Here is a 23,282-nt window from a genome sequence, read left to right as displayed (position 1 = left end):
CCTTCGGAAGCCATCATTCCCCAGATGGATGCAGTAGTATACCCTCTGTTCAGATTAGTCTGGGAACCTCTGGGTACTGTTTCCTCTTCTTGGGAAACCGAAGCCTTTTGAGAGTCCTATAAACAAGAAAAGAATTGTTCATTTACTTCATATTTCCTACTAGATCTGTTCAAGAATTTCGGGGTGTGTGTGTGTGTGTGTGTGTGTGTGTGTGTGTGTGTGTGTGTGTGTGTGTGATGCATATGTCTACAAGTGTGCTCACTTGCGCATGAGCATGTGGAGACCAAAAGTCAATACAAAGTGTCTTCCTCGGCTGTTCCTTGTTTTCTTTTTTCTTTTTTTCCTTTTTTAATATTTTTTTTTCGGTTTTTTGAGACAGGGTTTCTCTGTGTAGCTTTGCGCCTTTCCTGGAACTCACTTGGTAGTCCAGGCTGGCCTCGAACTCACAGAGATCCGCCTGGCTCTGCCTCCCAAGTGCTGGGATTAAAGGCGTGCGCCACCACCGCCCGGCCTTTTTTTAATATTTTTATTGATTCTTTGGGAATTTCATATCATGCACCCCAATCACACTCATTTCCCAGTCCTTCGATGTCCACCCTCCATCCTTGTGACCTCCCCCCAAAAAAACTAAAACATTAAAATTTAAATTTAAAAAAAAAGAAAAAACAAGTCCAATTTGTGTTTTCTACATACTCACTGGAGCATGGTCAAACTCCCAGTGGCCTTGCCCCTTAAATAGAACTGAGTGGTTCCCCTCCTGCACCCCAACCGGAAGCCATCAAATGTGGAGAGCTAACCTCAGGACCTTTATCACACGTCTTAAGAGTCCTCTTCAACAGCTTCCTGCTTTGGCTGTTACTCTGGGGGGCGGTAAGGGTTGTCACAGGAGCCATCCATGTCCCTCTTTTCCGAACTGTGCATCTGCAATCACAGATATCACTGCAAAAGTAGCTTCCAGCTATTTACAGTCAGCGGGATCGCGGATCATGGGCTTCCACATGTTTTCAGGTGACAACACAGACCATGAGCAGGGCCCCCAGCTGCAGCAGTACCACAGACCCACACAAGGCCCTTGGAGGGGACATCAACTTGGCCTCAGGTGGCAGTGCAGGTCACTCACATCAATATGACCTCCAGAGGCAACACGGCCTCCAGACGTCAACATGGCTGCAGGCGGCAGCCCAGACCACGGATATCCGAATGGCCTTCGACGGTAACACAGGCCATGGACATCAGTGCAGACCCCGGCTGCAGTAGGACCACCACGGACCCAGACATGGCCCTCAGCGGCAGCATAGGACCAGACATGTACCCTACCCTCTTTTCTTGAGTCAGGGGTTCTCACTAAACCTGGAGCTCACTGATTGGGATACACTGTCACTTTACTCACTGAGACATCTCCTCAGCCCCTGCTTATTTTATTTTTTAGATGAGAAATGCTTTTACATTTATAATCTAAGTACCTCTTAAAATATTTACATTTCACAGTAAGAAGGATAGCAAAACACAAGACCATATACAAGTTTAAGCATTCAAGTTTCTGAGGAGCCAAAAAAAGGAAGAGGAAAATGGTGGCCAGTCACAAAGCTCAAGTGTATGGTAACTGATGCCTCAATGAGCTGGGCCTGGTGGAGCACACCTTTAGTCCCAAGCACTCAGGGGGCCAGCCTAGTCTACATAGCAAGTTCTAAAACAGCCAGAGCCACATAGTGAGACCTTGTCTCAAAAAGAAGAAAAAGAAGAAGCAGTTGTTAAGTAAATGCCTCGATGAATTCAAATAGAAACAATAATTGTACTCCCCCCTGGACTTCTAATTCCAAAAGATTCTGCTTGGTTCAGTTGTTTTAAGATTTTTTTTAAGTGTGTGTGTGTGTGTGTGTGTGTGTGTGTGTGTGTGTGTGTGTGTGTTTATGTACACCACCTGCATGCAGGACCCATGGAGGCCAGACAAGGGCCTCGGATCCCCTGGAACTGGAGTTACAACCAAGCGAGTGCTGGGAACTGAACCTGGGTCTTCTGCAAGAGAAGCGAGTGTTCTTACCCATCTCGCCAGCCCTCAGAGCTATTTCTTCATTAACACCCAAAGGTGTTACGCCAAAAAATCCACAGGCCCAAGAAATTCAGGAAGGGGCTCAGACCATTATGAAAGGGATTCTTCAGTCATCTCCCTCCGCCACCCATTGTTTACACGTTAAACATAGCTATTTGCTACGGTTTTAAATTGCCTTTGTTTTCTTGGTATTTACCCAAGATTTCTATTAGAACTGATGGAAGCACCTTTGGAAAATTCCAGTGCATGTTATGTCATGTGGTGGGGGGGGGGGCAAAGGGAGGGTGGCAGGAAAGAACTTGGTTTTATTCATACTTGTGTCTGAGAAAAGAGAGAAAAGCCCCAAGGGTGATGGGGGCTTGTGACAGCCGAGCTGGAAGAGATAATTCCAGGATGCTGTGTGTCCAGACTGGAGAGAGAGCTCAGTTGGTCAAGTCTTTGCTTTGCATATACAGGGACCAGAGCTCAACCCTCAGAACCCACATTTAAAGAAGGAGGTGGGCGAGGAGAAGAGGAGGAGGAAGAGAATGGGAAAGAAGGAGGAGGAGGAAGAGAGAAGGAAGAGGATGAGAAAGGAGGAGGAGGAGGAGAGGAGGAAGCGTGGCCAGGTGTAGTGGCTCACGACCTAGTAAACTTGGCGAATCCCAGGCCAGTGAGAGACCCTGTCCCCAAGAGTTGGGCAGCACCATGGATTTTCCGTGGCTCAGAAGTCAGTGAGGACAGCACACCCCAGCACCCTCATTTCATCTGTCTCCTTTCTGTTCCATAAACAATTAGAATCTCTGGCAAGGAAACCGAAGCCCAGAGATGAGAAGTAACTGGGGTGAGGACTCCCCATTCCCACAGCAGCTGCCTACTTCCCAAGAAGGGAATTTCCAACTCGCTCCTGTTCAGGGGGAGATATCTACCCGTGTCCAGTAGGTGTCCTGTGGTTGTCTTAGAATGAGTAAAATAAGGGTGGGCCCGGGAGGCAGATCAAACCAGATCCTTTGCTGGCTGTGAAGTCGGTTGTTATGACAGCAATGAACTTTCTGTCCTAGACAGAAGAGGTGCCGCTGCAGTGGTGAGGAGGCTGGGGTGAAGGCAAAGAACACTGGCCACAGTGATGACCACAGTTGGCATCCATGTACCACACTCCTTGGTGGAGAAGGGAACCCAGTTGAGGCACAGTGCTTAGCTGCAGGGGGGCTCCCAAAGATGGGGTGGGATCAGCATACACAAGGCACTTGACACCCGCAGCCCTGGGGTTCCTCAGAGAAAACAGTGCTGGAAGTGTGACAGGCCATGTTCCCAGCCCTGGCACTAATTCCCTACATCAGAACAGAGCCATCCTCCACTAGGGTGGTCCACAGCAAAGATGGCTGGTAGTTACACAGACTGTCTTAGCTAGGGTTCCTATCGCTGTGAAGAGACATCACGACCACGGCAAGTCTTTTTAAGGAAAACATTTAGTTGAGGTGGCTTGCTTACAGTTTAGAGGTTTAGTCCATTATCATCATGGCGGGAACCAAGGCAGCAGCTTACAGGCAGACATAGGGCTAGAGAAGGAGCTGAGAGTTCTTAACATCTTGACTGATAGGCAACAGGAGGAAATGGTCTATGTCACTGGGTGTGGCTTGAGCATATGAGACTGCCAAGCCCACCTCTACAGTGACACCTACTCCAGCAAAGCCACACCTCCTAACAGTGCCACGCCCTTTGGGGGCCATTTTCTTTCAAACCACCACAGACAGCGAGCAATGTTTAGCCAATGGGGTCTTGCCCTCCACCACAGACAAAGACAAAAGGGGATGTAGAGATGGCATATGCTTGTCTATGGCCTTCAGGATGTTCAGGCTATCAGCCTGTCCTCCCGCCCTCTCCAGGCCACCCCTTAGCTCTCACTAGCTGCTCCCCACTCTCTACTCAATTAGCACTAAGAAGCAGGTTCCGACTCTTCATCGGCCCTCCAGGCCTGTTTACCACTGATACCAGAAATCTGATCTTAGGAAGAGTGAAAAGTTGTTAAAAGACCAAAGAATCCATGCTAAGAGGGTGAACTTGGAGCCATGTCAACCCGACTGAGGGGTTACTTGGGTAAATCACATTCTGCCTCCTCTGAGCCTAATCAGTAAATGACAGCATTGCGCACCTGAGGTGGTTTGCAGGAAGCCTTCCTGACCACTATGGCTGATTCAGGAGAGCCTGTCCCATCTCACAGCCCTTCCCCTCCATCTCCAAAGGCACCTGCTATGAGACTCAGCACCCACTAGCCACACAGCTGCCTCCAGCGCTGGGCTGTGAGTTTATGAGAGTGAAGAAGAACCCACCTCTTCAGGTCATAATTCTCTGTCCAAGCCCTGACGGAGGAGACACCCCACAAGGGTTTTGTTACTGTTATCGTTGTCATTGTCATTGTTTTTGAGACAGGGTCTCTGGTATCCCAGGCTGGACTTAAACTCACTATGTGGAAGAAGATATCCTTGAACTTCTGATTCTTCAATCTCTGGCTTCTCGGTGCTGGGATCTCAGGCATGCACTATCATTCTTGTTTGGGCATGAGGTTCGGAGACAGCAGCAGAGCCTGAGGCTATGAGAGCTCGCCGAGCCAGGCAGAGCCATAACAAGTAGGAGAGTCCAAAGGGAGGAGACTCGGAGATCAAAGCCCCGGAGATTTATGGGTGTCAGAATAACAGGAGCGGGGAGTCCTGAGGGTTTTCAGCAATCTAGCTGTTACCTTCATTCCTCTGCTGTTCAAGCAGTCACCCACTCTCACTCCAGCACTGACAGGCCCAGGGCCTAACACATCCATCTGTGCAAGGTCATATACACATACACAAGAGAAGAATAATTTTAAAAGAAAATATGAACAGTATCATGAGGTTTCTATGAGAACACAATGAGGGGACAGGTGTGCAGTACTTAGCAGAGTACCCTGTACATCATACACATAGTAGGTACTCAATAAATGTCAGTCCCTGCCCCTTCCTCTTATACATAGTTGATCTTAACCTTGGTCGCACAGCTTGTCCAAAAAGAACCTTCATCTAAAGTCCTCTCCAAGATGGAAGCCATCCGTGAGCCTTCTAGACGGAGCACAGGCTTGTGGCCAGACTCTCCAAGCCCAACACATTGCATAAGCCAGCAAGCCAGGTACTAATGTCCTGGAGTAGGAGGTACCCAGTGAAATCTGTTCTGGCAAGAGTGACTGCGAGACAGACACACAGCTTCCACAGAGGCAGTGCCAGGGGTTCAGTGATGGCATGCAGTGGGACATGCTATCGAATCCACGCCTGCAGCTGGTGCCAAAAATTGGCTTCCTCAGGACTGTTGCCTTCCGGCCCTGTTCTCTGAGAATTCTTCCAGAAGGCTCTAGGACTCGCCTAATGTCACTTAGTGACCTCGATTGAGGGTGTGGCTCCTGACCTTGCAAGGGAAAATGTTGATGGGTACAGAATTCAGGGATGGGTGTGGCTGATGATGAAAGAGTCTTTGGGATCCGGACTTGGGTGTCTAACAGACTATGTTCCTCACATCCAAAGCTGGCTCCCCATTTTCCATACCGGTGTCTCCCACTCTAATCTTCCTTCTCGGAAGACCACAGCTACTCTGAGACTCCCGGATATCCTTGGGTTTTGCCTTCAGATCATGTCCATAATCTAACCAAGCCCAGCCATCTCCACTCTGATCACCAGGGACTCTCTCTCTCTCTCTCTCTCTCTCTCTCTCTCTCTCTCTCTCTCTCTCTCAGCTCATTTCTGCCCCAGCCTCTTCTCAAATGGCACGTCACTCTTCTGCTCGGAGCCTTGTGTGTTAGTCATGCTCATCAACAGCAGCTGCCATAAAGACCTCAACATCCCTTTGTTTTCCCATGGTGAGCATCTGCTTCCTGATCACGTAGATGCTGATGTGGCTATTCCTGGCTGGGCAGCTCTCCTGAAGGTCCCTGTTCAAGCAGCACACTCACAGGCAGGCTCCTCACCTCACATCTCAGAGCTGTCTGCCTTCGTCTGTCTGTTCTGAGCTTCCCTGAGAGCCAAGTTCAAGTTCTCTAGACAGCTCTCCAAGGTGATCTCTCCCACTCTGACCTCATCAGCTCCCACTGAGTTTCTCTCTTCCACTGCTCTGGCTACTGGGACAGTGTTAGTCTCCCTTGAATACATCAAGTACACCCTCACCTTAGGGCTTTCTACCCTATGTATGCCGGTAGAAATCCCTGACCACATACATACCTGCCTACTCAGCTCTAATCTCACTTAGACTTCACCTTCGAAATGAGCCTGATCTTGGCCACTTATTTACCACCGCACTCCTCCAGCCTCCTTCCACAGCACACCTGTCCCCTTCCCACTGCCCACTTCTATATGCACCTATCACTTCAACTACATACATTCATGTATGTGTGTATGTCTATACGTGTGTGTATAGATACAGATGATATTGATATAGATAGAGGAGCCACTTTCTTACTGTACTGGTTTGCTATTTCCAGGACACAAGCAATGGTTTAAAAAATAAACACAGCTGGATGGTGGTAGCGGCGGCAGCACACGTCTTTAATCTCAGCACTCAGGAGGCAGAGGCAGGCGGATTTCTGAGTTTGAGGCCAGCCTGGTCTACAGAGTGAGTTCCAGGACAGCCAGGGTTACACAGTGAAACCTTGTCTCAAAAAAAAAACCAAAAAAATACATAAATAAATACATAAATAACACAACTATTGGATTGGTACTGAAAAAAATCACATTTTTGCATTTCTGAATATTAAACGAAAATAACACTGCTTAAAACAAAGGTATTACCAACATTTGTTGATTCTTATACTGAATGACTTGGCCAAATAGAAAGTGACAGATATACCCACATGTAACTATTTTATACCGATTGTAAATTATCTCACAAAATAACTGTATTATTTTTATTTACTGCAAGTACAGTTTCCCCTCCCTTACCTATAATATAATTTTCATAATGGCAGCCTTTTTGCCTCTTTCGGTCAGTTGGTGATGTCTTCCCAGCACTGAGAATGGAGGCCGGCATGGAAAGAGCTTAGTGAATATTTATCTGCTAAGAGTTGCTGAAGGAGGGTTGGGTATACAGTTCAGTTGATGGAGTGTTTGCTTAGCAGGCATGAGACCCTGGGTTTGATCCTTTCAACACCATATAAACTATTACGTTGATACACACCCACAATCTCAAGCGCTTGGGAGGTGGTGGCAGGAGGATCAGAAGTTCAAGGTCACGCTTATCTACCTGGGGAGATTGAGGTCAACCTCAGCTACATGAGACCATGCGCAACCGCCCCAACACACAAAAAAAAGAATTGAATGAATAGCATGAGAATCAGATTAGTCTCGATGTCTCTTAAAGCGGTGAAAATGCAGCTGTGATTGAGTAGGGGATGGCTGGTTCCTCCTGACTACATCTGCAGACCTAGAGAAGAAGCTGTGCACTCAAAGACCCGAGCTACCGACTTTACAAGCAGAGGAACACATACTTTCCACAATTAGTCCAGAATTTTTTTAATTTCTTGAGGTGGTTCACCAGGTAAAGACATCTGCAGCCAAACACAATGACCTAAGTTCCATCCCTGGGACTTACATGGTAGAAGGGTAGGACCAACTCCCACAGGTTACCCTCTGACTTCCACATGTGTGCCATGGCAGCACACACACATACACACACACACACACACACACACACACACACACACACACACACACACACACACACGCTAAACAAATAAATAAATATGTAGTTTGTGTTTATTTCTTGTAGTTACAAAGCTGAAGTAGCTAATAAACTCAAATTTGAATTTCCTAAGTCACATCAGTTAATGTTTGAGCCACAACGTTCTCTTACAGAAAACATAAACCAAGCCAGGCGCAGAGCCTGTAAGCTCAGCTACTCAGGAAGCTGAGGCAGGGGAATTGCAAACTCAAGGCCAGCCTGCGAAAATTAGCAAAATCTTGCCTCAAATTTTAAGAAGTAAAATGAGGGAAGACAGCTCAGTGATAGAGTGCCTACCGGGCACTTTTGAAACCCTGAATTCAACCCCTAGTACAGGAAGGGAAAAAAGTTAGACCATGGATTGGGAAGGATGAGGCCACAAATGGAGAATACTCTCTGGAACATTTCCCATATCTTAGGGAAATTAATTGACTCACAGTACCCCAAGCTCCAAATTATTCCCAAGATCCACCCTGAAATTGTCTGGAAAAATTATAACTAAGCCAGATCCTACATGCCTGGAGGAGGAGGCCAATTTCAAAGTCCAAGTATGGAGAGGAAGGCTTGTACAACACGGCAACTTCAAGACGCCCTTGGAGAGATCCAACCAGCAGAGTGTGAAGGCTGGCTTTGGCGATGGATTTTTGAACGAGCTGAATTAATCAGTACAGAGACATGGAGACCAGATGATCAGCTTCCAACCTGGGAGTGGAAGTGAAGGTCCAAACGATTGCTCAGCTGAGTGACAGGAATCCAGAGAACCCTTGTGATCATGAAGAGGCAGGGTTCTGCGTACTTGGGAAGCTGGGACACTGAGTGAAATTTTCATACAGAACCCTGCTCTCATTCCCTAACAGTGAAAGCCCAGAAGACACCATCCAGACCAGTGCTTCTCAACCTTGCTAACTCTGCGACCCTTTCACACAGCTCCTCTTGTTGTGGTGACCCCCCAACCATAAAATCATTTTCATTGCTACCTCGTAATGTTGCTACTGTTATGAATCATAATGTAAACATCAGACATGCAGGATATCTGATGTTCTACCCCCCACAAAGGGGTCGAGACCCATAGGTTGAGAACTGCTGATCCAGACTCTGGCTGTGAAAAATACACAGGCAGCTGGGTGTGACCGCGCATGTCTGTAATCCCAGCATTTTGGAGGTGAAGGCAGCAGAATCTGGAGTTCAAGGTCACCCTCAACTCAGAGCACGTTGGAAGCCAGCCTGGGCTACATGAGACCCTATGGGAAAAAAGGAAGGAAAAGAAATACACAGAAAAGGGCTTGGGACATCTTCAGAAAGCTGAGGTGGAGCACTGGGGGGGACCCCACTGTGGGGGGGACCCCAAGCTCCCTGCTCAAACTTGCTAGGTGTCACCTTGTACAAAAGATACCACTTTCCTCCCACCTGCGTAGATCCCGAGGTCTTGTCTATTTCTGAGCTTCTGTATCCATGAGTGCCCTGTCTCCTTCACTAGCCCCTCCCCCAGGGACCTGACCCAGCCTGTGACAAGTTGCATATGCTCTCTTTCCACGGGACAAAGGCATGCCTCGGTCCATCTGTGTCTTCGTATATTTCCTACACAGGATGGGGTCTGGGTAGGAAAGAAATGGACTGTCTTCAATTCTTCTCCTCTTCTTCCAACAAAAGATTCTGACAAAGGCAACATGAGGGAGAGAAGCATCATTTTAACTCATAGTTCAAGGTGCAATCCATCCTGCGGGTAAGTCAAGGCAGCTTGAAAAGGCTGGTCATGTGACATCCACAATGGGGGGGGTGGACAGAGAGGGATGAATATAAGCTGATACTTGGTTCCTGCCTTAGTCACTGTTTTATTGCTGTGAAGGGACACCGGGACCATGACAATTCTCACAAAAGAAAGCATTTAATTGGGGCTTGCTTACAGTTTCAGAGGTTTAGTCCACTGTCATCATGGTGGGGAGCATGGCCTCATGCCAGCAGGCACTGGAACAGTAGCTGAGAGCTACATCCTCATCCATAGACAGAGAGAGAGAGAGAGAGAGAGAGAGAGAGAGAGAGAGAGAGAGAGAGAGAGAGAGAGAGAGAAAGGAGGAGGAGGGGAGGGGGAGGGAGAAAGAGGGAGGGAGGGAGGGAGGGAGGGAGACTGGACTTGGCATGGGCTTTTGAAACATCAAAGCCCACCCCCAGTGACACACTTCCTACTCCAACAAGGTCACACCTAATCCTCCTCAAGTAGTGCCGCTTCCTGATGACGAAGCATTCAAATATATGAGCCTGTGGGGGCCGTTCTCACTCAAACCCCCACAGTTCTCTTTTCACACGGCCCGGGATTCCCTGACCGGCCCGGGATTCCCTGACCGTGGAATAACACCGCCCACAGTGGGGGAGTCTTCCATCTGTAATAGTGTGGTGATATTTTATTTGTACTGAAATGTGATTTTATTTGTATGTTAATAAATAAAGTTGACTAGGGGTCACGTAACTAGTTAGCACACCAGAGTTTCTTGCTGAGGGGAAAGAGAGCAGCGACAGTGAAGGGTAAGAAAGGGTTTTTAGCTCTTCACTACTGCTCTGACCTCTTGGGCTTTTAACTCTGAATTTGGCTCTGTGTTTCTTATTTAATAAGACTGTTCATCTACATATTAGTAATTTTCTGTTGTTGTGATAAAACACATCATGACCATAAAACTTTCAGCCTGTGGAAGAAAGCGTTTATCCGGGCTTAAAGTACCAGAGGGAGAGTCCATAGGGCAAAGGGAGGCTGGATCAGAAAGCTAACTGAGAGATCACATCTTCAATGGCAGAGTGGAAGCAGAGAGAACAAACCAGAAGCTGAGTCAGGCTATGACCGCTCATACTCCATCCAGGCCCCACCCCCTGGCGGTTCCCTAACCTCCCTAGAGAGCACCATCAGCTGGGGACCAAGTGTTCAAGCACCCAACCTATGGGGACCATTCTCATTCAAAACATCTCACTACCTTAGTTAACACAGTCAAGATACTTGGCCAAAGGAATCCCCAGAGGCCCATCTCCAGATGGTTCTGTCATGCTGTCTGTTAACACCAACCATCACAGAGTCTGTATTTGTATTTCTTCCTACCAAATCCTTCAAACTCGGGGACTTAAGGAAAGTCTTAATTATTACTCAGCAGAATCTACCACAGTTCTACTTGAGTCTCTGCAGGGTAGCAAAAGGCCAAAGTCAAGGTGAGTTCCCACCTAGGGACTGAGGTCAAATCTACTTCCAAATGCTTTCTTGTTTTTGGAAGATGTCAGTTCTTTGCAGCTGGGGGAGCCTAAAAGTCCCTTCCTGATGAAGGCCTTCAGCAGGAGCTCCTCTGTATTTCTTACCAGACAGCCCCTTCAATCTTCAACCACCATTGAAATCTCATGATTCAGGGCTGACAAGATGGCTCAGTGGGTAAAGATGCTTGCCTCCAGTCCTGACCATCTGAGTTTAGTGCCTGGGACCCACGTGGTGGACAGAATCAACTCTTCCAAGTTGTTCCCTCACACACACACACACACACACACACACACACACACACACACACACACACACACGTTAGTAAATGTCATAAAGAATGTTTTAAAGTTTCATTCTTCAAATTATGACTTCTATGACTATTTGTTTACTCTTTATTATTGGTGTGTGTGTGTGTGTGTGTGTGTGTGTGTGTGTGTGTGTGTGTGTACATGGGCACATGTGTCCAGCACATGTGGGGAGGTCAGAAGACAACTGGATTGGTTCTCTCCTTCTACCATGTGAGTTTCAGAAATTGAACTCAGGTCACCACACTTCCATGCAAAAGCTTTTACCCACTGAACCATCTCTCCAGGACCGCCTTGTTTGTGTTCGGTCAGACCCATCCAAAAAAATCTCTATTTCAAAAGAGCAGCATGTTTGACATCTTACTTAACAAAATCCATTTGGAGCCGTACATAGGCTCATGTTTAAATAGGAGGAAGTACGGGTACACTAAAGCCAAGGATCATGGGGAGATCATTTTAGGATTCCACCTTATATAAGAATTATTCAAGGGCTGGAGAGATGGCTCTGAGGTTAAAAGCACTGAATGCTCTTCCAGAGGTCCCGAGTTCAATTCCCAGCACCCACATGGTGGCTCACAACCATCTGCAATGAGATCTGGCACCCTCTTCTGTATACATAATAAATAAATAAAACTTTAAAAAAAAAAAGAATTATTCAAGGGCCGGGCGGTGGTGGTGCACGCCTTTAATCCCAGCACTCGGGAGGCAGAGCCAGGCGGATCTCTGTGAGTTTGAGGCCAGCCTGGTCTACAGAGTGAGTTCCAGGACAGGCTCCAAAGCTACACAGAGAAACCCAGTCTCGAAAAACAAAACAAAAAACACACAAAAAAAAAAATACAAAACAACAACAACAACAAAAAGAATTATTCCTGGTCCCCTTGAATTAGGCAGGCCTGAGACCACAGTGAGATCTGCATGTGTGACTTCCAGGTGCAGATGTGGAAATGAAGCGGCTTCTCTCTGACTCAAGGTAAGTCTTCAGATTCTAGAGGCACCACAAAAAGAGTTCAGCTGCCCTGAAGTTGCCCCTCCACCGGAGGGATCCCACGGAGAATCGTCACAGGGACAGAGACCCACTAAGGAGTCTTGGAGTCACAGTGACACAGGGGAGCTGACAGGAGCGGTCCCTGCTCAGCCCTGTCAAGGCTGTACGTGCTCGAGCCCTATGTTTTCCTAAGCCTTGGCCAAGTATGTCCAACCTGTGGCCCGTGGGACCACACGCACCCCAGGATAGCAAGGAACAGGGCTCAACACAACCTGTGGCCCATGGGACCACACACACCCCAGGATAGCAAGGAACAGGGCTCAACACACAATGGCAAGCTTCCTTAAAACATGAGACAATTTTGGCAATTTTTTTTTCTTTGTAACTAAATTGTTTGGTTCTCTAAAATGAAGTTTATAGACAATAAAGTCAATCCATAATATAAAAAGGTTGAGCACTAGACTAGGGAAATAGTTCAGTCGGTAAAAATTTTTGCCTCAGAAGCATAAGGGTCTGAATCTGTCTCCAGTTTGGCATGGTGGCCCACATTTGTAAACCCAGCCCTGGAGAGGGAGAGATAGCTAGATCCCTGACAGACCCGACTGGGGCATCAAGAGAAAGAAGAAGAGAAAGAAAGACATGAACACATAGAAGAGCTCATCAGACAGACTGAAATCTCAGCCCGAGAAACCTCAGCACCCAAGAAGCTCAGCACACTTACTATGAAGACTTGAACGGGGAGGCAGGGTTATTCCATCAGCTGAAGGAGGCAGGGCAATTATACACAGATAAAAGAGGAGGCAGAATTTCTGGTAGACCACTGGAGCAAGGGGAGAGGTTTAGCTCATCTCAGCAGTCTTTGGGATGTAAATATCTGGAAGGAGAACACTATGGTGGACATTTTCTGGAAACACTATCAGCATCTTCACATGGATCAGAAGAGAAGGCTTTGCCATTTCCCTCAGAGCCTCACCTCTGGGGAGGTGGGAGGGGAGAGGCTTTGCCATTTCCCTCTAGGTCTGAGACAAGGATCCTTGACATGGTCCATGCCCATGTCAACAACACACATTCACTCAGGACTTCAACTCAGGCCTTCCTCTGCTTCCACGGCCCTGGGACTTACAGGCTACCAGTCCCAAAGCAGGTGGACAGTGTTCCTACACAGAACATCCAAGGTTGTCCTCTGGCCTCCACATGCACACTCACACTCTTGTCTATGCGCAAACACATGAACGCATAAGCATTTTCATCTTTTAAAAGGCTGGACACACATTTAAGCTTTGATGTGATGCACTAGTTCCCATCACTCTGACAAAGAACCTGAGATAACTTCAAAGCAGAAAAGACTTACTTTGGCTCAGTGATTCTGGTCTCTGCCAGCTTGGCCCCAGACCCTTGGGCCTGTAGACAGTAAATTATGACAAGAGCATAGTGGAGGACACTGCTCACCTCAAGGTGGTCAGAAAGCAAAAAGAAAGACAGGTCAGGGTACCAATATCCCCCTTCAAAGACACGCACTCAATGAGCTCTTCCTTCTAGTATACGCCATCTTCTAAAGCACTGGTTCTCAACCTGTGGGTCATGACCCCCAGGGATCACATAGCAGATATTCTGCATACCAGATATTTACATTATGATTCATAACAGTAGCAAATTTAGAGTTATAAAGTAGCAATGAAAATAATTTTATGATTGGGATCACCACAACATGAGGAACTGTCGCAGCATCCGGTAGGTTGAGAACCACTGTTCTGAAGCTCCCACTACCTCCTAACAGTTAGGTTATCTGGGGATGGGCTTCAACACAAAAGGCTTTGGGAGACATTTCAAATCCAAACCATTACAAGTGGCTTGATATTCAGCCATAGTGCCTGAAGAATTGCCTAAAGGGGAGGTCTGTCCCTAGCTTGTGAAGGAGGTTTGACCATCAGACCCAATCAGGGTCCTCGGGACTCTTGTGGGATGTTCTTTACTCTTCCTTGGAGTACCTTGTTTATACCTATATTTCACCATTTGTGAAATCTCCTGTTGCACAAGCCACACCATTTTTGTCTTGTTTCACTCCATAGTTAACATGCGACCTCCCAATAGAGCACAGTAGATTGCTTGCCCAAAATGGTCTCCATTATTGCTGTCTATATACACATATCTTTCATCATGCGACTTTTCAGCTCTTTTCAGTCTCAAGAGGAGTCTGTTGCCATTGCTCTCAAATCTACATTAGGTTGTGACTTGCTTTGGCCAACACCACACAACCAAAGTGACTTCTCCTCTAAGGACCTTGCATGACTGCCATTTGCCTTGGGACAAGGAACTGGCTGGAAGCTGAGAATCACCCATTCACCCATCACGACCCCAGCCAGCTCCCAGGCAATCCCAGAGACAGAGCTACCTAGTTGCCTTGTAGCTGGCCACAGATACATAAAGTAAAATAGAACTGCTCCATCTAAATCGCCAACTGCAGAATCACAAGGCAAATAAATGGTCATTTAAGGAACTTCATTCTGAGTTGCTTTATTCTTAATGCAAGTGCCAACTCTTTTCAAAAATAAATTCAGTTAGTTCTCCCCGACCCCTTGAGATGCTGTTTACATTAGGTTTTTGTTCCTGTGACTTAAGGCCTAACATAAAGAACTTAAGGTCAGTCTGAACGAGCCTATAAATCCCAGCTACCCAGGAGGCTGAATCAGGAAGATCACAAGTTCAAGGCCTGCCTGGGCTCCAGAGAGCTGGGGCTGTAGCTCAATAGTAGAGTGCTTATGTAGCCTGAGCAAAGCAGGTCCAGTCTCCAGGAGAACAACATGAAGAGGGGGCTGGAGAGATTGCTCAGTGGTTAAGGGCATTTACCACTCTTGCAGCAGACGTAGATTCAGTTCTCAACACCCATATCAGGTGGCTATCCGCCGCCTCTAATTCCAGTTCCAGAGGATCTGACACCCTCTGGTCTCCACAGGAACCTGCAGGCATGTGGTACACATAACTCAACTGGGCACATAACATACACATAAATAAAAATAATGAATCTTTATAAAAACAAAGAAAAGAAAACATAAAAGGAGGAAAGAGTTTAGGGAGCATGTGGTAGCTCAAATCATGGCACAAAGGTGTAGTAGGGAGACAGACAGACTGTATGTGACATAGAGAGACTGTATTGCTAGTTGTACATCTCCCTTTTTTTTTATTCCGTCCATGGGCTCAACCTACAGGATGGTGTCACCCATATTCAACATGGATCTTCATCCCCTTAGTTAATTATCTCTGGAGATGTACTCACAGACACACCCAAAGGAGTATTACTACCTCCCAAGAGATTACCAATAATCCAATCAAGTTCACAACCAAGATCAAAACATCCCACTACTTAAACTCAGAGGACAAACACTTCAGAGTCCAAGTTTAATTTGCAATAGGAGAACTTTATTAGGAAGTCAGGATAAGGAAGGGAGTGGGGCCACCCCCAGGACACACGGAAGAATTAAGTTCTCCCCAGCCATGAAGCCTCCCCAGCAAGGAACACAGCCAATAGATGTCCAGAGGCACAATGCCAACTCCATCCAGTTCCAAACAGGGACCCCGGCTTGTTGCCGGCTCGTCTTGATGTCGGGATACAGAAAGCGTGCTTCATGTAGGTTCTGCCCTCCTGGGGCAGTCTCAGCTGGGGCTGGGTGGGGAAAGTTGACCAGGGCTCTAGTATCGCATATGGTAGGCTGTGGGAGGGGAGAGAGACAGCAATAAGAAGAGAGGCTTTGGGTAGAGATCTAAAAAGATGAAGAAACTAGGAGCAAGAAGCCTGGATCTCATAGAGCTGGAGAACCCCGAGCTGGAAGGACTGTGGCCCCATGCAATTCCCAGTCTCTCCTGCAGCAACTCAGAGGATGGAGAGCCCATGGACTGGCCCCTTCACCACCCCACAGCCTTGTCAGTAAATTCAGTAAGATAACCCCAACCTCATCCCTAGATGCACATCCATGCCCCTGTAGAGCAACTGGACATGCAAAATGCACAAGACACCTTGTAAAGGAGCAGTTCCCTGATACCAACAGGCTTCTCTAAGCTATACAATGCAGGGTTGTTATCCAGACATTTACTATAACATCATACTGGATTTTTTTAAAGATGAAACCCTAGCTTAAAGCTCAATGGTTTTACTTATCTATTTACATCGGTATTTTGCCTCCAAGGATGTATGTGCACCGTCTGTGCGCCTGGTGCTCTCAGAAGTCAGAAAAAGCTATGGGATCCCCTGGAACTAGAGTTCTAGATGGTTGTGAACCACCATGGGTACTGAGAATCGAACTCAGGTCCTCTACAAAAGCAGCAAATGCTCTTAACTGCTGAGCCATCTCTCCAACCCAGATATTGAATTTTTACGGCATTAAATTCAATTTGTACATAGAAATTATTCCACGACCTGGAGACCACCTCACCTGCATAAGTCCTTTTCAGAGGCAGGTGATGGCACCAGTGATGGACTCCCTTCAACGGGTTGTACTCACTGACAATTGACTAAGACCTCTGAATCTCTTTGCCCATGTGTTGATCCAGGCCTCCCATCTACTGATGGTTGAAGGTACTGGCCATGGAGCCCCACAGTGCTGCACCCATCATTTGGAAAGTACATGGTTATGAGAAAATAACTTGCTCCTTCTGGACCTCATTTTCCATAAGTAAAACCTATCTATAGGCTGCAATAGCATGACAGTGTACAGTTTTCAATCCATGTCCTCTAATTACTGAGACTCAGGCCATGTGCAGATTTAATTTCATCCAATGGTCAGTTAAGAACCAAGTAAGGGTCTATACTAGTTTACTAGAGACTTTCCTAAAATCCACTCCTGTTCAGAACCTGCAGTTCCCCCCAAAGAAGTCCAAAGATACACACACACAAAAAAAGCATAGTTGCCTAGGTGCACAAGAATTCAATAATTCCTTACCAGGTGAATCATCATCACAGTCAGCAGATTTTGAGGAAGGCTGGGACTGAGATGGCCTTCTGTCTCCTCCGCCATAGCTGCCTCCACTTCCTCCTCCTGAACTGCTTCCTCCACCATGGCTGCCTCCACTGCCTCCCTTGGAGCCACCTCCTCTACTTTGGCCACCTCCACTTCCTCCCCTGGATCCACTTCCTCCACCATAACTTCCTCCACTTCCTCCCCCAGAACTGCTTCCTCCACCATAACTTCCTCCACTTCCTCCCCCAGAACTGCTTCCTCCACCATAGCTTCCTCCACTGCCTCCCCCAGAACTGCTTCCTCCTCCGTAGCTACCTCCACTTCCTCCACCATGGCTGCCTCCACTTTTTCCACCCTGGCTGCCTCCACTTTCTCCTCCATGGCTGCCCCCACTTCCTCCACCACGGCTGCCTCCACTTCCTCCCCCACTTCCTCCTCCATAGCTGCCTCCACTTCCTCCTCCACTTCCTCCTCCATAGCTGCCTCCACTTCCTCCTCCATAGCTGCCTCCACTTCCTCCTCCATGGCTGCCCCCACTTCCTCCACCACGGCTGCCTCCACTTCCTCCTCCACTTCCTCCTCCATAGCTGCCTCCACTTCCTCCTCCACTTCCTCCTCCATAGCTGCCTCCACTTCCTCTTCGCCTTCCTTTGCCACTTCCAAAGCCAATTTGTCCAGCTCCAGAAGATTCACTGAGGATAAAGGAAAATACATAGGTACATATACAAGAATGAACCTGGACAGAATCAAGACTCAAGTGTGAACTGAGGCATCCCAGCTGAGAGGGAAGAGTACCCTCCCCTCCCTGGAGCAGAAGTAGCCCCTCTCTCTCATTGTTACCATTCTCCTTTCCAACACTCAAAAGTCCTGAGTGCTCCCCCGAAACACACACATGGGATGAAGTCCTCAGTCCATCAGACCCGTGCATACAAGAACTTATCTAGCAGCTTCTATTAAGAAGGCTAGAAATGGGACCAGAAGCCCAGGGACTCCTATGACATTCCACAGTGTGGAGTCTACAGACTCCTGAGGACCTACAAGTCTTGTTGGCCGCCTTCAAGGAGGCTTCGGTAAGTCTGAATTTCTTTCTCCAGCCGTGTCTTGATGCTCAGCAGAATGCCATATTCCTGGTTCTGACACTCGGTTTCTTCCCGGACCTCAGCAAGCTGAGCCTCCACCTGACTGATCTGTTCCTGAATCTGTTGCAGCTGGCCACAGTAGCGGTTCCTTGTGTCTTCCAAAGCCTTCTCTAAGGCCGATTTCTAGGGAGCAAGAGGAGACTTTAGAATGTTCCGATCCTGGCCCATCCTGAGGATTCTATAAAGCCATCCCGTGCCCTGCCCCGGCAGCGAATCTGGAACAGGACTACCAACCGTGCTAAGCTGAGTCTGCAGCTCAATTTCCGACTCCTGGATGCTGTGCCGGAGCTGAGACACCTCCTTCATGTTGCTCTCCATCTCTTGGCCACTGTTGGTCACCTCTTGTTCAATCTGGGTCATCTGCAAACCAAAGGCTCAGTTAGGAACAGGTGGAGCCAAGATCTTCTGTGGAAAAAGACTGTGCCTCACTCACCAGGATCTTCACCTTTAAAACCAAGGCTGAGACCAAGCCAAGGATAAGCCACTGGATTCTGGGTGCCACCAGCCAGGTTGCCCAATCCTCTAGACATCATATTCCTTTTCAGCAAGGCTTCAAGGCCCTTCATACTATGTCCCAGAACTATCTTATAATCTTATTTCCTTGCATACATGCAGAATGGCATGCCTTTCTCTACCAAGCTCTGTGCCAAACTTTGGAGACCCAGGGAGGAAGGGAGCAGGCATGGAACTCAGTGTGAAGTCATGGAACTGTGAAAGAGGCTATGTGTCTCTACTAGAGGCTTCCATCACATAGGATTATAGTGAGTTGCCCATGCTCTAGACAACCAGTCCATGGTTGCATCTGTGTGTGACAAATGAAAAAGGATGTGTGGCATCCATTGGAGGATGGTTAGCTAGGTAGAGCTATGCTGAGACATGAAGAGGTAGAAGGATGAGGGATGAGAAAAGGGGGAAAGGATGTGGAAGGACACCCGGAAGGAGGGTTAGAAAACAGAATAGGCAACCCACTCTGCTCACCTTGGACTCATAGTGTTGCTCAATGTCCTGCCGGTTCTTAGAAATGAGATGCTCATACTCCTCACGCATGTTATTGAGGACCTGGGTGAGATCTGTGCCAGGGGCAACATTTATCTCCACACTAACATCTCCATCATTCTTACCAGTCAGCATCCTCATTTCCTGCCAGGGAAGAAGAGCACATGAGGATGGAGTGGGATCCTTCTTGCCATCTTTCAACCCTCTCCCACAAGTCCTCTCAGAGTGCAAAAGAACACCATTGTGAAATCAAAGCATGACTGCCACTGAAGGCCATGCTGTGAGGAGCTGGGAGGGTGAAGGAGAGAGATCTCGCAGTCAGTGCTCCACAGCACCCCCTGCTACCTCCAGCTTTCTGCTCCCCCTTGCACCCACTAAGCCAACGAAGCATTAACCTACCTCCTGGTGATTCTTCTTAACAGCATTCAGCTCATCCTCCAGAGTATCAAGCTGTATCTCCAGATCAGATTTCTCCATCTTCAGACCTTCCAACACCTTCTGCAGGCCATTGATATCAGCCTCCACCCCTTGCCGCAAGGTCTGCTCCATCTCAAACCTGCAGGCCAGCCACAGGTAGAGAATGATCAAGAGGGGACCAGTTCTACTGGGACTGCCAGAGCTCTGCAACTTGGGTCCAAGGAAGTGGGAACAACAGTAGAGGGAGGAGAAGGAGGGCAAGACTCACTTAATTCTGAAGTCATCCATAGTCATGCGAGTGTTGTCCATGTCCAGGAGTGTTTTGTTGTTCCTCGTTGTGAGGTCTACAATCTGAAAGAGAAGATTGCATGAATGGGCCATGCTTCCTTGATATGACCAACTTCAGAGAGAAGAAAGGGCCAGACATAGCCAGCAGAGGGGATAATCCCATCCATGGTGTCCAGGAAGCAAGAGGACTTTTCCATCAACGTGTATGTTGCATGGCCCCCACACCGGATGTGCACAGTGTGGTCTTCACTCATTCATCAAATATTTGAAGATCTTCTGAAAAGGCAGTGTAGGGTCTAGGACAAATCCCAAGGAACCCACCATTGCCCACAGAGTCCAAATTATCCCAAAAAGTCATGAAAAGTTGAGATGGCTTTGGCCCTCCTGGGAAAGCAGGAAAAGCCTGGGAAAGGAGATGACATCTGAACCAGGTTCTGAAGGACAGCTAAGATTGCATGTGATTAGATGGATGAAAGAGATCTGCAGCTGAAGAAAGAGCACATTCAGAAACCCAGAGATGTAAGAGCAGGAGGAGTGAGTGAGAACAGCAAGGACCCCAACTGTGGACTCCTTTAGGTGGAGGCTGAGTGTGGGCTACCTCTGTGGCTACTCGGCACAACACAGGGTAGTCACCCACTTAAGTCAGTGGATGAATAAGTGGATGTGCAGATGGTTGGATGGATGGATGGATGGATGGATGGATGGATGGATGGATGGATGGATGGGTGAGTGGGTGGGTGGGTGGGTGGGTGGGTGGGTGGATGGATGGATGGATGGATGGATGGATGGGTGGATGGATGGATGAATGAACGGCTGGATAGATGGGTATCATCCTCACAATCAGAGGTTCTCTCCATCTTTGATCAATCAGCCTGCATATCTGAGTCGTGAGGACCTGAAAAGATTAAGAAGGGCCCCTCAGAGCCCAAGATGAATGGAAAAGGAATGATAAGGCTAACTTAAAACCAGGTCGAAAGGAAGCTCCAGTCAGGTCCCAGCCCCGCTAGTATTAATCCAAGCTTCCTCCCTGATCTGTCCAAACTCAAAATGAAATACCAGAGTTCAAATCCAAGCACAAGTCCCTAAGATCTTAGAAACCAAGCACAAGTTTGTTTGCGATGAAAGTGTAGTTTTAAAAGGTGATTCCCTGGTATGGCTTTGCTTGGATTCTAGCCTCTTACCTTTTTGTGAGAGAGGTTGAGAAAGGGAGAGAAGGAAGGAGAGAGAGACAGAGACGAGATTTGATCCTTGTGCATACCCTGTCCTTCAGGTCTTCAATAGTGTTGTAGAAATGAGAGTAATCCTTCTGGAAGATTCTGGACCCCTTCTTTGAATACCATTCCTGGATCTGTTTCTCCAGGGAGGTGTTGTCCTGCTCCAGTTCCTGTACTTTATCCATGTAGGAGGCCAGACGGGAATTGAGATTCTGCATGACGACCTTCTCATTGGTATTCAGAATACCACCTTCGCCACCTCCAGACCCACCACCAAAGCCACCTCCAGACCCACCACCAAAGCCACCTCCAGACCCACCACCAAAGCCACCTCCAGACCCACCACCAAAGCCACCGCCAGAGCCACCACCAAAGCCCTGAGAGCCTCCCCCAAACATACCGCCAGAACTCCCTGCACTAAAGCCCCCTCTGGATCCTCCACCATAGCTGCCACCACCTCCACTGCCACAGGCCGAAAGGCCACCCCCGCCAAAGCCACTGGAAGAGCTAAAGCGGCCCCCTCCTCCACCAGCCCTGGAGGAGCGACTGAAAGAAGATCGCATGCTGCCCCCGCTGCCTCCTCCGCCACCGCCGCAGCTGCTGCTGCTGCTGCGACTCCAGAAAGATGAGGCCATCTGTCTGCAACTCATGATGCTGCCTCCTGGAATCTATAGGCAGGAAGCGGTCTCAGGGTTGCTGGGTACTGAGCCATCCCTGGAGCTGCCTACTTATACCCCCTGCTAAAGGTGGCACGCCTGGGTGTGCCCTCACTCTGTGCCAGCTTCCCCCCCTCATGGACTCAGAGAAGGTCTAGGGTATGGGAGCAGCAGGGAAGCCCCAGGCTCTGCGTCCCTCAGTGACTGCCCGTCAGCAGCCCAGCCTCTCTCCATTGTGTGGGGTAATTTGATGATATTAGGCTGTCAAGGGCACCATAAATCAGCCCTGTTGCTGAGGGGGTGACCTATATCCTACCGTCTGGTGTCTGACTGACCTTGACAACAGGTCTGAGACAGCCTTCTCAGTACCTAAGGTCAAAACTCACTCTCTAAACTCGCTCTGCCCACACCTGGTGGTCATCACTGTGGGTTGAGCTGCGACCCTGGTACAGAAGTTACCGTGAAGGCTAGGGAAAGTGCAGACCCTGCCCACAGGGAGTTGCCAGGATAAGCAGAAAGCCAGCACCTGCCCTGGTGAAGCCCCTATCAGATGGGAAAGCCAGTTGTCAGCATCCTTTAGGCTGACAGGAGAAACAGGGCTCTTGCTCTTAGGACATGCCAGCTTGCTGAGAGGGTGCTGTGGCCAAAAGATGGGGACAGGTGCACAGCTGTGCATCCTCCAGGGTTCTGGAACAGCGTGTAGCATTTGTACAGAAGACTATGAGAAGATTATGGCAAACCCAATAAATACAGCCCGTCACTGTTGAACAGCTTCACAGCAGGAGTGTGTGTGTGTGTGTGTGTGTGTGTGTGTGTGTGTGTGTGTGTGTGTGATGCGTGTGTATACACAAGTGTATATACACATGTGAAGGGCCAGAGTTGTCGAGTGTCTTCCTCTGTTGCTTCCCACCTTATTTTTGGAGGCAGGGTCTCTCACTAACCCTGGAGCTCATTGATTCATCAAAACCACCTGGCCAACAAGCCCCAGGGATCCTTCTCCTCAGCACTGTATTACAGTGCATCCATGTAGGATTGCACTGCTATGCCCAGCTTTCTGCCTAGGTGCTGGCAATCAAACTCAGGTCCTTGTCCTTGCATGGCAAGCAGCTTACCCACTGAGGCATCTCCTCAGCCTCTGAACTGATTCTTTTGCAGAGCCCCTGCAGTGAGTACAGACTTTCCCTTGGTTGGGTGCCTGTCATATGCTCAGCCCTGGGGGTGGCAGGATACCAGGATGTGGCTTTCCCTTGCTCCTGGTAGAACCCCATGTTTATTCTGATCACCAGTGCCAAAAGAGATTGGAAAAGAGGCTATGGGCTCTGCTGTCAGATCAGAGATCTGGGCA

The 23,282-nt window shown here is 48.3% G+C and overlaps 1 protein-coding gene across 1 annotated transcript; it reads right to left on the bottom strand.

Annotated features, from left to right (window-relative positions):
* Positions 1–15,670: 15,670 nt before the first annotated feature.
* Krt9 (keratin 9) lies at positions 15,671–21,931 on the bottom strand. Its single transcript, XM_052757071.1, has 8 exons — positions 21,326–21,931; positions 20,048–20,130; positions 19,762–19,918; positions 19,345–19,506; positions 18,601–18,726; positions 18,266–18,489; positions 17,210–17,919; positions 15,671–15,982 (listed from the first exon to the last, which is right to left on the bottom strand). The coding sequence occupies exons 1-8, from the start codon at positions 21,929–21,931 to the stop codon at positions 15,963–15,965; spliced, it is 2,088 nt and encodes a 695-aa protein (XP_052613031.1). The 3' UTR covers positions 15,671–15,962.
* Positions 21,932–23,282: the final 1,351 nt, after the last annotated feature.

Source organism: Peromyscus californicus, unplaced genomic scaffold (genome assembly GCF_007827085.1).
Source record: "Peromyscus californicus insignis strain IS unplaced genomic scaffold, ASM782708v3 Scaffold_3__1_contigs__length_106647218, whole genome shotgun sequence".
NCBI classification, from domain to species: domain Eukaryota; kingdom Metazoa; phylum Chordata; class Mammalia; order Rodentia; family Cricetidae; genus Peromyscus; species Peromyscus californicus.
This window is presented reverse-complemented; position numbering and strand designations above follow the sequence as displayed.

Coding starts and splice junctions, on each gene's coding strand:
- Krt9 (XM_052757071.1), bottom strand. CDS start 21,931: ATGAGTTGCAGACAGATGGCCTCATCTTTCTGGAGTCGCAGCAGCAGC. Junction 19,507..19,761: donor TTAAGAAGAATCACCAGGAG/GTAGGTTAATGC, acceptor CTTCCCTGGCAG/GAAATGAGGATGCTGACTGG. Junction 17,920..18,265: donor GAAGGCGGCCAACAAGACTT/GTAGGTCCTCAG, acceptor CTTTATCCTCAG/TGAATCTTCTGGAGCTGGAC.